This window comes from Seriola dumerili, unplaced genomic scaffold (genome assembly GCF_002260705.1).
Source record: "Seriola dumerili isolate Sdu_G_001 unplaced genomic scaffold, Sdu_1.0 BDQW01001299.1, whole genome shotgun sequence".
NCBI lineage: Eukaryota > Metazoa > Chordata > Actinopteri > Carangiformes > Carangidae > Seriola > Seriola dumerili.
The window spans coordinates 1,142,829-1,157,879 of record NW_019175554.1 but is presented as its reverse complement, the minus strand read 5'-3'; the positions used below and the strand labels follow the sequence as shown (position 1 = coordinate 1,157,879).

Sequence of the window (15,051 nt, the reverse complement as noted above, 5' to 3'; positions counted from 1 at the left end):
ATAGTATATAATCAAAGTGTAGGTTTATTGAGTGGGTTATTAAAAAAAAACTGGTCATGATGCTGCAGCGTTGATGTGGAAAATAACTAGTGATATGAAGCTACAGCGCCCTCCATCGGCCAAGGCTTTATAAACAAGCCATAAACAGTTTACAGACTCATCGACATTTGCGGGATGTTTTTGGAAATTGCTGCTCATCCTATTTTTCACTATCTGCACTGGGCTGCAACTAACGATGGACTTCATTATCAATTCATCTGCTGATCATTTTCTTGATTCATAGATTTATTGTTTTGTCCATAAAGTAGTGAAACATGTCCCGTAAAATTACCCACAGCTCAAGATGTGGCTTGTTTTATTTCAACAGCACTTTATGGCAAAGAAAAGCAGAAAATTCTCACATTTGAGAAGCTGGAACCAGCAAATGTTTCACATTTTAGTTTCAAATTAAATTTTCTGCTGATCAACTAATTAATTATTAATGTAGATTAGATTGATTTTAATAGTAAACAATTATACAATTGTAGACATAATTTGTTCAATGATACCCACTGAAGAGTAAGAGTAAGACGTGTACTGCCACACATGCAACACAGATCATTTTAGTATGTCCTTATTTTGAATCCTGGCCGTTACTGAAAGTGGTGCTGTCTGCTTGTGTTTGGCTTTATGACTCTATAACACACAGTATATATTGCTGCCTCTAGGAGGAAGCTTGGCTGTAGGTGGAGGAGCTGGATGTGTAAATGTGTGAGTCACACACAAAAGATGATGATTTTATTGGCAAAATATTTATTTAGATTCATGAACATCTCTGCAGCAGCGGATCCAAGCTTATGTACACCTCTGAAGCTGCACAACAACTGAGAAGCAAAAAGTCGAAACACAGACAACACGTGTGTGTGTGTGTCACGTCACCTAAATTTATTTGTCATATAAAATGCCTGTGAGAGAGTTATAAACACGTGAGCGTCAGGGCCGGTGAAGACAGAGAGCCACTGTCAGCTCACACAGCAGCCAAATAAATCCAGAGATCTGCACTATTTGGGCTTAAAATGCTCCTTTTACTTACATTTTATTCACACTGACACACACAGAATAACTGATCATTCATTCCTTAAAAAATCAACAGTAGTACAATGTGAGAAACAGATAAGTATATAATGCGAGACAAAAGTGAAGAAAGACACTAAAGAAAACACAGTATCAGTATCAGTCCACATGAACTCAACATTTTACAGTAAAAAGTTGTTAAAGCATTAATTAAATGTAAAACTTTGGCTAGCATTGCAGGAAAAAACATTGAAAAAAAAAAAGTGCATCGTCATTATCTATTAGAGCTGCATCATCAATACCTTTCATTTCCTTTCCACCACTAACCGGAAATCTTATAAGAAACGTGCTGAAGAAATAAAGTTGGATTCATTGATAAACAAACAGTTCATGCAGTTCACACAGCCTCTTACGACACGGTGCAGGTGGAGGACTTGGGCGGCTGCTCCAGGATGGACTCACGTCGCAGGTCGTCGGGCAAAGCGCCTTCCTGGCCCCAGACCGTGAGCTCACCGTAGATCCCCATCTCGATCATCTCCTCCTGCCAGGGGATGGAGATGTTCCCCGAGGCAAACTCATCAAAAAAATCCTTGTCCTTGTCTTCCAGCTGCACGCCTTTGACTGTGGAGAAGGCCCCGACGTCGTCAATGTCCTTGGCATACACCGTCTTAGAGTCTGGCACGAAAGGGGGTGGAAGGATCCCTGAGGAGACACAGCACAGGAAGATGCACATGTCAGGCACTGTGGTCTGGGAGTTTTCTTATTTTCCAGTGTTTTTTCCTTTTAAAACAATCTATCACAACAAAGACAGACCAGGTTGGATAAAAGTCCCAGTCTGTTTGCGTTTGACCATTGTGCATGTTTTAGCTCATCAGAAAGGCCCATTTGGCTTATTGAATTTATAGGACTTTTACGTTTGTTTCGGCAATTTGTAGAGTTTAATGTGGATTATTTAGTTTTCTCTTGCACTGTGGTTTCCCGTGGTTCTTATCTTTTATAGCTTTTATGTTGTCTTGTGTTTCTTTTCTCAATGCCTTTAGTGTTTTGTGTATAGCACTTTTGAATTGCATTTTTGTGGAAAGGTGCTACACAAATAAACGTTCCTTGCCTTGATTTTATCAACTGTGAAGGAAGCAATTTCTCAGAAACACTTAATGGTTTATTGGAAGTGAAGGTCTGTTCTTTGCACATCAGGATATTTTAGAGAAAAGGTTAAAACACATTCTATATATACTCTCCAAGATGACTGAATATTTGTCAGTGATATAACTAGACTCACAAATGACCAGCCTCTAAAGAAGGTTGTGTCCCAAACACAGAAATTTTAAAATATTTCAAATAAAAAAAAGACAAAACTACCACACAGACAGCCACATAATAGTGTTAGAGAAATGAGAATAAGAAATGTCACATAACATTAAATATTTATTACTATAAGAGCAAAAATAAAGTTCAGAAAAACAACCGTAGTTATTATTTAAGAGTTAAAGATCCAACACTCAGTTAATTATCTGACTGTTCCAGTGTGTTTCTGATCAATTTGATCAAAAAAGAGAATAGACAGCGACACACTCATAAGTTGAAATAAATCCACCTCTTTTTTAGATCTTTTCATTGCGAGCCAACACCAGCCAATCATCAATTAGTTTTTCACTGATCGATGTCAGTAGCCTGGCAACATCAGCAAACAAGCACACAACTGGTTAGACTCAAATGTTGCTAAATCCTGTTTGGTGCACAGAAACATTGGATATCACCTTCTGCCAAAATCAAACTAGTGAGAAGGGCAAAAACAAAACAAAGAATATAGAAATTTCTCATGAGAAAAATACAGTATTTGCTCAAAGTGAGAAACTGATGGAGAAAATACATCTTCAGGACCTGGATAAATATTAAAAATGGCAAAATTCTCTTCCATTAAATAACTATAAAAATTATTTATTGCAAAAAATCCATATCCAGCCATTGTGGATGCACACTAGTTGAATAAAGCAGAGCCTCTTCCAGTAAGTCACTTAGTGTTACTGCATTATTACAAATTATTATTATTATTTGAGCACATGGTTTACTTGTGAAGAAGTGACACCAAACTGTTTCTAGAAGTGAATTTTATCAACTGAAAGAGAAAAAGAAGATGAAATTCTTAAAGATTAAACATGAACTGGGTATCAGTGTGTGTAGTAACTGGTAACAACTGAGGAAACATTGTTTTGTCTATCTGACACAGACCTGCGTTCAGTTTCCTCCAGTTGATCTCGCTGAAGAAGGGGTGTGCCCTGAGGTCATCACAGGACCCGTTCTTGAAGCCGAGCCGCTTGTCGACCTCTTTGCACAGCAGACCTTCACAGATGGACCGGGCGTTCTCACTGAACTTCTCTGGGTAAGTTACAGGATCGTTCAGAATCCGCTTCTTCACCACCTTGTTCTCCACCTTCAGACAGAACACAGAACCTCCCATTTAAAACCGGCACATGTCGCATTAGTCCAAGCTCCAGGCCATGCAGGTCAATCCAGGCCAGGCTACAATACCACTTTAAATCCTCTATAAAGTAGATAAATATATATATAGATGTACATAGGTAGCAAGACTAATGTGTAAATATGTAATAAAATTCAATCATTTAAAGTTAAATGCGGGGTCAGGGCTTCATATTTCACAGCAGTGTCAGCATCAGGCCACAGGTAGGTGATGTTGAGCTATAAAATCCTACAGGACTGTTAATGTATTATCACACAGGCTTAATAAAAGCATGTTTAAACATCACATGGCAGAGGGAGGTCAGAGATGAGGGGATTGTGAAGAAAGAGGCAGAGGAAAAGACCCAAATAAACCATGCTTAAAGCACACAGTGAATTTAATTTGAATTTACCTTCTCTCCTCGGCTCCTAAAAGGTCCCTTGGCAGCCAGAAACTCATACAGAGTGACCCCCAGAGTGAAATAATCTACAGAGTAGTCGTACTCCTCTCCTTTCAGCAGCTCTGGAGCCATGAAACCTGCAGGAAAGAGAAAACAGGTCATGACCTTTCAGTTGAGGATAAGACAAAGAGGATCAATTTATTATATATTTATAGTTTATTCATCAAATTTCAAACATTAAATGTTGTTTTTTAATCTGTGTGATTTTCACCTGATGGAAGTCTGAGGACCGAAATGCTGTCTTAACAGATTCAGTTCAAGTGATGGACAGTGTGGGACTACAATTTTGCTATGTGTATAATTGTGGAAAGTAAAGACCCTAAATTCCCAGAAATATTATAAATGACATGACCACAGTAACCTCACTAACAGCTATGGCCCTGTTAGCAACAAGATGAAAATACCACCTACATGTTACTGTATCAATAGTTGAACACATAAGGAAGTACGTTTTGCTCCCAACAATAAAAGTAAAATGACTTTAAATACCTCTACTACTCAAAAATAATTAGTTTTCATTATAGCTGATCTACATGTAATATCATATTGTATGAGTTGATACACCTCAAACTACAGCATAGAGCTAATAACCAATATTATCTACAAAAATAGACTGCTGCTCTTGAAAAATCCTTAATTACAATGTTTCTTTTTAGAATAAATGAGATAAAACTTTAGTATATACTGTGTTTATACTACCTATTAAATCTGACATAAGCTGATAACTGCTCCTATCTGTTTCGTACTGCCCAGTACCTCTTCATGCCTTTATTTGTTTAATTATTTTAATCTCAGTCTGTTGCTTTATATTGTTTTAGTGCCTAGACCCCCTTCTTATAATTTCTATCCCCTTTAATTGCTTACATCATCTTACATCTTATTTTGGTCCTTCTGGTCTCAATTTATGTTGTTGGGTTCTTGTGTTGCTTGTGTTGCTTGGGTTCTTATGGGTTTATATGTTGCTGTTGTTGTTTTGGTTTTTCTGCCATTGTTCACTTATGTATGTTGTGCTTTTATGTCAAAGCACTTTGTAAACCCTTGTTTTTAAAGGTGGTATATAAATAAATTATAAAGTAGCAGCACAGTTTCATTTCAGCTAATCAGGTAACAGTGGTTACTAAGGTAATGGCAGCTGCAGAATAGGCCATACAGTAAACACTGCAGCATGCTTGTTGATTCATTACAGAGGGAGAAAGATAAACACTGTAGATCTGTGGGTTTTGTGGGTGTGGGCCTTGTTCACAGATCCTGCTGTAAGAACTACAACAAGGTAAAAGTCAGTTTGGTGATTATTATTTTCAACTGTACCTGGAGTCCCAGCATAGCCCTTGATTTTGAACTGATCTTCAGCGAGCTCCACGGCCAGACCAAGGTCAGAGATACGGACGTTACCTGTGAGAACAAACACCAGGGCAATGTCAAGAGCTGTGCACGTCACAGATACGAATGTTGACCTGCACTCTACGTCTCTGAATCATGAACCTGTAGTAAAGTGATAACTCAAAAATGTCCTTGTGCTGGATGTAAGACAAACTGTGTACAGTAAGTGTGAAGTGTGTGCGAGTGTTTCAGTGTGTTTATACAAACCGGCATGTGCACGTGTGTCTTTTGACCTCAGGAGGCCAAGAATAAGAGATATTTTTAAAGTCAAGGTGAGGGACTATAATTTCATTATAGTAAAAGAAAATTGGTATATCTTGTTTCTAGGTTGAGGGAAGGGTTATATTCAATTGTTTTAAAGGGATAGTTCCTCATATTAGGAAATGTGCTTATTCATTCTCTTGCATGTCTGTATGTTAAGTATGAAGCTGGAGTCAGGACACGGTTGGCTTAGCACAAAGGCTGGAAGCAGGGGGTAACAGCTAGCCTAGCTCTGTTCACTACTCCTCAAAGTCACCCAGTAAAACCACAACTTGTCATTTTAACTCTTGGATTTCTGTCTGAATTAAACAAAAGAGATATAACGTGTTAACTATAGTGAGCTAAACCTTTTAAGGTGCTTGTGTTGCCTCTGGAAAGAGCCATGCTCACTGTTTCCCCCTGCTTCTAGTGTTTATACTAACGTTAAGCAAAGCTAATCCTCTCCTGGCTGCAGGGTGGTACCAATCTTCCCATCTAACTAACTCTCTCTAACTCTAAGAAAGCAAAAAAGAAAATGTCCTAAAATGGCAAACTAATGTTTTAATTAAATATTCTAATGGTACAAATATCAGTAGCTACACAATAATTCCCTAGTGAACCAAGATGAACCAAAATGGTTGCTTTAATGCATCTAAATGGGAAAATGAGCGGCATCTGCAGAGTTAGATTACCTCAGTTTGACAGTCATATCAGTTACCAACAACACAATGACTGTGAGAAACCTGGACGGAGCATTTAAAACTACATCTTTCTTTCTTGTAGACGAGTGTCTGACCTTGATTATCCAGCAGCACATTCTCTGGCTTTAGGTCTCTGTAGATGATCCTCTTCTGGTGGAGGTGCTCCATGCCCTCTATGATCTGAGCAGCATAGTAACAGGAACGAGGCTCATCAAACCCAGGGTTGTTTTCATCCACGTTATAAATGTGATACCTGGTGGCATAATGAGAGAGGACGCACGGCGATGTAAGGAAACACATACAATGCACACATTTCTTTTATACACACAAAATATTTCCCTTTCTAAAGAGACAAATGCAGTATACTCATGTAGCATTCTATATACTGTATGCAGTGATTAATCGATTTGTCAATTGGAAGACATATTATCAATAACTATTTTGATAATTAATTAATCATTTCTGTTGTTTATCAAGCAAAATTTTTTTTTTCACTGGTTCCAGCTTCTTAAGTGGGAGGACTTGATGCTTTTCTTTGCCATATATGATAATAAACTGAATATCTTTGGGTTTAGGATTGTTAAAGTTACTGTTACTGAATAAATTATGTTTTATTTGGCTGTGGCATATTATAACAGACATTTTTCACTATTTTCTGACATTACATAGACAACAATTAATTGATTAATCAAAATAATCAAAAGATAAATCGATAATGAGTATAATCATTTCAATACAATATATGTGGGGAAACATCAGGAAATATGCACTATGAATCATTGATCCCATTTTCCACAATTTTCTATCACACTAAAGCCAAATAATTATCAGATCTAAATTTCAGTGCATAATATCCCTGCAGTATATAAAAATATTGGTTCATAATGTTGTGTTGCAACATTAGATCCCTTGGATGTAGGATCAAAGGGTGAGATTGAAATATGAGGCTAAAATAAATTTAAAAAACATTAGTAGATGTTGTGGTCAGGATCTAATTGAGTGAGAGTGAATGAGATCTTACCTCAGGTCTCCCCCGTTCATGATGGTCATGACCAGACACAATTCTGTTTTCGATTGGAAGGCGTACCCCAAAGAGACAATGAACCTGCTGTGAACTCGAGCCAGGATCCTCTTCTCCACCATCGCCCCCTACAGGACAGGAAGGGACAGCAGATATGAGTAGAAATTTAAAACAAATAGTCTTGTTTGTACACATGCATCATTTGTGCATTTGTTCTAAGTTATCAAATAAACAGGGCTAAGTAATTCAGCTGGACTACATGGTGGTTATATATCGTCTTAATTAACTCTTTCTTTTAATGTCCTCACTATTGAAGCTCAAAGAGCCGTAGAACAGCGTTGACAGGCTTTGGCTTGAGCATTAAAACGGGAGTAGTGTACAGAGAAGGCATCATGATGGTGGAAAGCTCTGACATCTGACACTTCAGAAATGGCTGCACAACAGTATTTCAGTCATGGCTTAACATCAAATCAAGGAAATACTTTTCCACTATAAATGATTGCTTTTGAATGTACAGTTTCAGAGCACCTTTTAGATAATGTTGCATTAAAATCTACAAAAACAAAAAAACTACCAAATAAAATAACTGTTTATTCAACAGCCTGTGATTTACAGTGTAACTTTGTTATATGAAACAGGTAGTAAAAAAACAATCACTGGTTCCTAATGATACTTACAGGTGAAGAAAACAAGAAGGTTAACAACTGTGCATTTTAGATGAAAGCAGAAATAAATTATTCTCTAACTATTTTTGAAAATACTGGGTACCTACAGGGTACAGTACTGGGAAACAAAACTGAAGTTTTGGAAAATTGGTGTTAACAACTTATTGTTTCTTATTGTGTAATTAAAGAGTAGAGAGGGGACGACAGTTGATAAATGTAGTTAATAAATAAGCAAAAATGTATAAGAGTATAAACTCAATAAATTCTAGTTTTCTAATTAAATACTACAGATTATTCATTTTTTACCCACCTACGTCTATATCTGATTAATAAAAAAATTTTACCCTCAGATGGTAATAAAAGCCTTTCACAGTTGTGTACTCGACAAAGTTACATTTGTTTTCAACTCCAGCATACCTGTTATGAGCTGCTGCACTGCCGCACCAACCATTTGTGCTTGTTTTTCTCCTAATCAATAGTCATATGCAGAGCTAACCAGCATTACTTTGACCGTATTGCACTGTATTGACTTTGATCCCCCTGGTGTAGCAATATCAGCATCAAAAATTACAGGCACCTTATATATGTTTTGGGGACTGAGCAGAAGATTAGAAAAACTACTCCAGAGCCGCTCCATTTATAAACATGGCAGGATTGGCACTTTATAAGGAGATCAAAATGTTCCAATGCTCAGGGCACTAATCATATAAGCCAAAGGTGCCTAACGTCGTCTGCAAGGCTGCATCTAGTTACTGACAGTTGTTTAGAGAGGAGGATTACACAGACACTGTGTATTAAAGATACACAACTCATGTTTCCAAATTTCAACCACTGCACAAACTGCAATGTATACCAGCCCTGAGTAATACTCTTGTGCAGCTAGATCCATAATCTGCTTCTGCAAAACTATCTCCCTTTCTCTAATGAGAAAGGACTTGTTATGATCAGTGTAGGCTTCTTACCTCATAACCTTTTCTCTTCTTCAGCCTCTTCTTGTTGAGCTTTTTGCAGGCGTACAGTTTCCCCGTGGCCTTCATCTGACAGGCAGACACTTCCCCAAAACCCCCTTTCCCCAACACACGAAAATCCAAGAACCAGTCCTCTCCCATGGGCTGCATCTCCAGCCACTTCCACTGCAGAAACCTTTTCAGATACATACTCTCCAGGAAGAAGGTGTAGGGCACTTCCTTGAGAAAGTCCATCACACAGTCCGTGATCTCACTGAAGAGCTCATCCCCGGCCTCTTGGTGTTTCTCTTTGACGTTTGTGATGCCGTTTTCTGGCAGGAAGGGGCAGAAATACTTGGCGTCAGGTTCCATGTACCGGGACAAGATCTTGCTTGCTTTCTTCACACGATCCTCATCCTCAGCCATGTTGTACTCCTCAATGTCCTTCCACAGGCGGCAGGGACCTTTATACTCTTTGTTGGAGTCTAGGAACTCCTGGAACAGACGTTTGCCGATGGGCTGCTCCACACAAACTGTCTGGAAGCCCAGGTCTAAAGTCTCCCGCAGACCCTCACACACTGTGATGTGAGGCAGCTTCAGGCGCGAGTGGTACTTCTTGTCCCGATTGGATGCTGGGTTGGCAGTGCCATCAACGCTCCCTCTGGCTGAGATGTAGGCGGAATTGGCCACCACTGTCGTCAGGCCACCAATATCCATGGTGAAACAGTGGAAGAGTGAGGAGGAGGGACGGAGAAATGTGTGAGCTGCAGCAAAACCTACAGAGAAAAGGTGTTACAGGGATGAAGAAATGGAAGTGGGCGACTGGAAATGAGTGCAGAGAAGAGAAGATCGCACGCAAACAGAAGATGGAGGTAGCAGAGAAGCAGATGAGAAATGCCTGAAAACCAGATAAGACCGAGATGTGATATGGATTTCTTCTTCCTCCAGTGATTCAGAGGCAGAGTGTATCATACATATGACCATCTGCTCGCTGCACAGAGCCACGGAGAGCTCAGTGTTTCCCTCAATGAGGCTATCACTCGAAGTCCCTTCTCTTCCTCTAACACACATGCAGACACACATGCAGATCTACCTGACTCATCACCTTTCCACAAGGGGATTTATCCACTCTGTAACTCTGTAATGCTTTATCCTGAGCTGACCCATGTGCACGATGTAGATGAGGAGGAAGGAAAACAGAGAGTGAAACAAATACACATGATGGAGCAGAGAGACAGGAAATGAGAGTGAGAAGGAGAGAGGAAGAGGAGGGATAGATGTGGTATGCATGTAGTGGGCTGGTAATGTTGAGAGAGAGAGAAAGTGGCACAATAGCCACTTTTACAGAGAGAAATGAGAGAAAAGACAAGTGTTCACTCCTCTGGTCTTGCTTTGCTCATTTGAAATGTCATCCATTTCATAAAACTCAAAACCTGTAATGAGTTAAACAACGAAGGTGACTAGAGAATTTCTTCTTCTTTTGGATACAAGAGTGCTACCTTTATTGTGTTTCCCTCTTATAATTGCCTGTAACACTGTGAGGTAACTACAGTTTTTAGCCATGCTAGCATGTTACTTTCTCATTGAACTGTAATAACTTTGGTCTAAATTTTAGTCTGCCCAATACTTTGGTTTATTATCAATAATCCTGTAAAACTAATGTCCCATCAGCCTCAGCTGGACTCCATGTTAACTGCTAATTAGTAAATGTTGGCATGCTAACAGTTAAATAAGATGGTGAACATGATCAACATTATGCCTGCTAAATATCAGCATCAGCATTTAGCTCAAAGCACCTATGCATTTAAACTCCACAGAGCTGCTAGCATTGTATCAAAAAGATACACAGAGCACTGACAATGGTATAGATAAGGATGATGATATAATGATATAGATAAGGTTAAGAAGCAGTGGTCTGGGGCGTCCCGGTCCAATCTCAGCTCTCTAACATTTGCAATATAATAAAGGTAAAATGGAGAAAATTAACTGCTACTGCTATAAGAAAGGGAATTAATCAATTTGTTTAGTGCATTAGTATGCTAACATTTGCTAATTAGAACTAACCACAAAGTAAAGCTGAGGTGGATAGGTGTCTTGCAGTAATTTTGGCATAACCCAAAGAACTGGACAAATTGATTTTGATTTGATTGTAATCTGATGATTTCACCAAACATTCATGTCCCCCACTAAGACAATAAGTCCATTGGGGGTCATGGATGGACGTGCACAATTTCTCAGCAGTCCATCAACAGTTGAGCCATTCTGCTACCTTTTAATAAACGTGCAGAATATCAAGTGGATCCAGCTTATTTGAGGATTTAATGCGTTTCTTCATTTTAAGTTTATTTGGTTTTCGACTGGTTGGTTGGACAAAACAAGACATTTTTTCTGGGGACTTGATGGGCATTTCTTTTTCACACTTCATGGGATAACATTAATTTAACCTGCAAGGCCCACAGAATCAAACAGATACAGGCTTTAGTTGATTTTTCATTGGGCTGCCTGACTGTTCAAGGTGATCCTGAGGTCTCTCCAAGGAGTAAAGGACGTTGTTGGCGAAGAAGGAAGTTCATATGTTCTGATGCTGGTCCACCTCAGCTTCCCTACCCACTGCATGCCCGCCTTATCATGGTCTTATAAATAGTGAATAAGAGATAACACACATCACACTCTGGAGCGACATCCAGGGAGTGTGTTTTAGCTTTTACTGTGAAATACAACGAGACAGGGGACAAGACATACGGCAGACACCTGAAAGGGCCTCGAAATCTTTGGGGAGGGACAGGAGAGAGGATAAAACAAATATTACAGTTTGTAGCTTGACTGAGGGAAGGAATAAGAGAAGTACAAGGTAGAGTTAAGTAGAGGAAAAAAAAGGTCTACTGTGGATCCTGGTCAGAACAGAGCTTCGTCATGGCCACCTTGAAGGAGAAGAGGACCTGTGGGCAACGATGTGAAGACTTTGGCCGTTTTATCTGGAACTCCGACAATGGGACGCTCATGGGGAGAACGCCAGAGAAATGGGGTAGGAATAAAATAATAGTAATAATAATAATTCATTAACCTCTCTTATGCAAGAAGGGGTAGCAGAAACACCTTTTATATCAAGTACAATTGCTCTGTGTTAAATACAGGGATTATCAAAATGATTCAGTGATTTAGGAGGCATTTCATTCACTACTGATGAGGGTTTACTTGTGACAAGTGTTCCTGCAGTGTAGTTTTGTTGTTTGACATATGCTGTCATGATCTTTGTCTCTTTGTGTTATTGCATTTAGGCAACAGCTATCTGACCAGCAATGACTGAGAAATACTTTACCAGTACTTTTCCTGACAATACGTTTATTTTGTCCACCTGGAAGATTAACCATTACAACACCCCATGTTTCTCCAATATTTAAATTGAGGAACTACAAAGATTTGCAAAGTTAAAGGATAGATTCCTTGAGTACTGAGATGCCCTCATGTAACATCGTATAAGTTATAGATCTTTGTGGTTAATTCTTCTGTCCATTCTGGAGCTAAAGTCGTTCAACATTCATTCATTGTAAAATTCATCTTAAATCAAGTGGGTATTACATCGGAGTCATGGCCAATATGAACAGGAACAAGGATTGCAGAGACCTGTGACCTTTAAGCCAGTTTACTCAAGAGAAATATTTCTTGAAAAAGTATCACATTTATTTATTACATAAGAAATGTGTGTATGTTCTAAAAGACACACACACGTGAGCTCAGTCGCACATTATGTACTTGTATGTACCACTGTGTGACTTTTTCTGTCCTTTTAATATCACCACAGGGAAGTGTATGTTTGCAGCATGTGGACAGGGAGAGATAAGCCTGCTGTCGTGAGATAAGCTTCAGTTTTGTTTTGTTTGATCTTACAATCAGATTAAATTCAGCTCATATTCGACAAAGGACACCTTGACCTCTTGAAGATACAGCCTACCTTTGTAACCACACTCAAAACTATTTTGCACAGTCAAGTATGAAAACATCTGCAACAACTATCAAAAAAAGCTTTAAAATTAGACATTTTAACATCATCTTGAACAAAGAGAGGCAATGCACCCATTAACATGTAACCCTGATGATATGCTTTAATCAACAAAAACAAAACACCTATGTATCAATCTCTCTCCTTCACAGTGTACATCAGTCTGTATTATGTGGCCTTCTACGTGGTGATGACTTCCCTCTTTTCTTTGGCCATCTATGTGCTCATGTACACCCTGTGTCCATACGCCCCTGACTACCAAGACCGGCTAAAATCTCCGGGTAAAACAACAACAACAACAACAATAACAACAATGACAAGGAGTTACGACAATAATAAACTAAACCTCAGCGCCTCTTAACCAGCTGTCTGTTTGCTCCTTCAGGGGTGATGGTGTGGCCGGACACTTATGGAGAGGAGGTTATTGACATCAGCTACAACACATCAGACAAGAAAAGCTGGATGAAGATGTCCACCATCCTTCATGACTTCCTGAAGCGTTAGTATTTATTTGGTGGACAATTGCCTAATATTTAACATGGTGAAATTTTCAAAAAGGCATGTAAATCTTTCTTTCTCTCTCCTTCAGCCTACAATGACACCAAGCAGCTTGAATGTAACAAACACAACTGCACTAAGGGAAAGTACTTCATCCAGAAAACCTTCTCTGCCCCTGACCACACGAAGTGGGCATGTCCCTTCACGCAAAGCATGCTGGGAGCCTGCTCAGGACTTGAGGACCCGACCTTTGGCTACAACTGCAGCATGCCTTGTGTCATCATTAAGATGAACAGGGTATGTTTTACTAATAAACATCCTTCTGAGCCCTTCAGGGAAAACTTGGATTTTGCAGTACATTAAAAAAAAGAAATCACATTCAATGACCTTGACAGAAGGTAAATGTTCTGTTTTGTCTCTGCAGGTCATTGACTTTTTCCCTACTAATCAAACTGACCTTCCCCCATATGTCAACTGCACCATACTGGTGAGTGACGGCTGCATATACTGATTTCAACAGGATGCATTGAAGAAAATGAGTGAAGTTCTACGTGTTATTTAAAAGGGTACTCCAGCAATTTAGGAGAATAATTACAGAAGGAATGATCACAATCGGGACAGAGATTAGCTGACTTTTAGTCCCAGTATGGGTCAAGCTCCAATAACACTGGATCCTACATTTCCCATAATGCAACTCTTTTCATTAGAACCTCTCTATCTAGTAAACATCTGTGTCTTTCAACCCCAGTTTGTAACCTGTAAACCTGCTTTATAAATGTTTAAACTCCAAACTAAGCATTTTTTATGTGTAAAATCAGTTGAGTGCCACTTTAAATATGACATGTTTTATCTGTGTTTTTTTTATAGGAGGGACACAACAATGTGGCCAAAATTGAGTATTTCCCTGAAAGGGGAATTATGGATCTCTCTTACTTCCCATACTATGGAAATCTGGCGCAGGTAAGCAAGAAAACCAGGAGTCTGTATCAAGATGCAGTATGTTAATGTAATTGAAATGTCCTCTAAAAGTAAGGCTAGATTATCTTTAGTCTACCCTCCATTTTAAAAATGAAAATCAACATGATATCCTAGAAAAATGAAACATTCATAACAGTAACCAACAATCTGCCTCCTTCCTCCGTTTCCACAGCCTACTTATGTCAACCCACTGGTGGGTGTTCGGTTCAGCCTGGTCGGAGAGAAGCATGCCAAGATCCAGTGCAGAGTGGTCGCCGACAAGATCAGCTACGAAAACTACTACGACCCCTACGAAGGAAAAGTCACCTTCTACCTCAAAGCCGTGAAATGAGAAACACAACAGAAGATATTCAAGATATCCCATAATCATGTCAGAATCAAAGACAGAGCAGGCTTCCACAGATTATTAGTGATTCTGTTTATTTAACAACCTTCAAACTACGTGTGTTCAACTTAACCCAACAGTATAGGCCCACTTAAATCTCTGTGCTGTGTGCTGCTTTTACAAACTTGATTTGTCTGAGTGATTCATGAACTTCTTTATATTCAGTTTTAGATTTTCCCACGAAATACAGTAAAATCTATAAATCTGATGGACCTGTGAGAAAAACTTGTTGAGCAATTATGTTCTAAGAAGGCCATGACAAATG

The 15,051-nt window shown here is 39.0% G+C and overlaps 2 protein-coding genes across 2 annotated transcripts; one reads left to right on the top strand and one right to left on the bottom strand.

The window, feature by feature from the left end:
* Positions 1-718: 718 nt before the first annotated feature.
* On the bottom strand, positions 719-10,082 carry grk1 (G protein-coupled receptor kinase 1). The gene is made up of 7 exons (XM_022767828.1): positions 8,941-10,082; positions 7,314-7,441; positions 6,388-6,545; positions 5,280-5,363; positions 3,924-4,048; positions 3,283-3,484; positions 719-1,755 (listed from the first exon to the last, which is right to left on the bottom strand). The coding sequence occupies exons 1-7, from the start codon at positions 9,640-9,642 to the stop codon at positions 1,463-1,465; spliced, it is 1,692 nt and encodes a 563-aa protein (XP_022623549.1). The 5' UTR covers positions 9,643-10,082; the 3' UTR covers positions 719-1,462.
* A 1,756-nt stretch (positions 10,083-11,838) lies between these two features.
* Positions 11,839-14,732, top strand: atp4b (ATPase H+/K+ transporting beta subunit). Its single transcript, XM_022767911.1, has 7 exons — positions 11,839-11,950; positions 13,078-13,206; positions 13,311-13,424; positions 13,515-13,720; positions 13,848-13,910; positions 14,291-14,383; positions 14,574-14,732. The coding sequence occupies exons 1-7, from the start codon at positions 11,839-11,841 to the stop codon at positions 14,730-14,732; spliced, it is 876 nt and encodes a 291-aa protein (XP_022623632.1).
* Positions 14,733-15,051: the final 319 nt, after the last annotated feature.

What these genes read in the sequence shown, in the direction of transcription:
- atp4b (XM_022767911.1), top strand. Translation starts at nt 11,839, where the DNA reads ATGGCCACCTTGAAGGAGAAGAGGACCTGTGGGCAACGATGTGAAGAC. An exon ending in AGACCGGCTAAAATCTCCGG is followed by an intron (nt 13,207 to 13,310) that starts GTAAAACAACAA and finishes TTGCTCCTTCAG; the next exon opens with GGGTGATGGTGTGGCCGGAC. An exon ending in TCATCATTAAGATGAACAGG is followed by an intron (nt 13,721 to 13,847) that starts GTATGTTTTACT and finishes TTGTCTCTGCAG; the next exon opens with GTCATTGACTTTTTCCCTAC.
- grk1 (XM_022767828.1), bottom strand. Translation starts at nt 9,642, where the DNA reads ATGGATATTGGTGGCCTGACGACAGTGGTGGCCAATTCCGCCTACATC. An exon ending in TTAGGAGCCGAGGAGAGAAG is followed by an intron (nt 3,485 to 3,923) that starts GTAAATTCAAAT and finishes TTCTGTCTGAAG; the next exon opens with GTGGAGAACAAGGTGGTGAA. An exon ending in CTGGAGGAAACTGAACGCAG is followed by an intron (nt 1,756 to 3,282) that starts GTCTGTGTCAGA and finishes GTGTCTCCTCAG; the next exon opens with GGATCCTTCCACCCCCTTTC.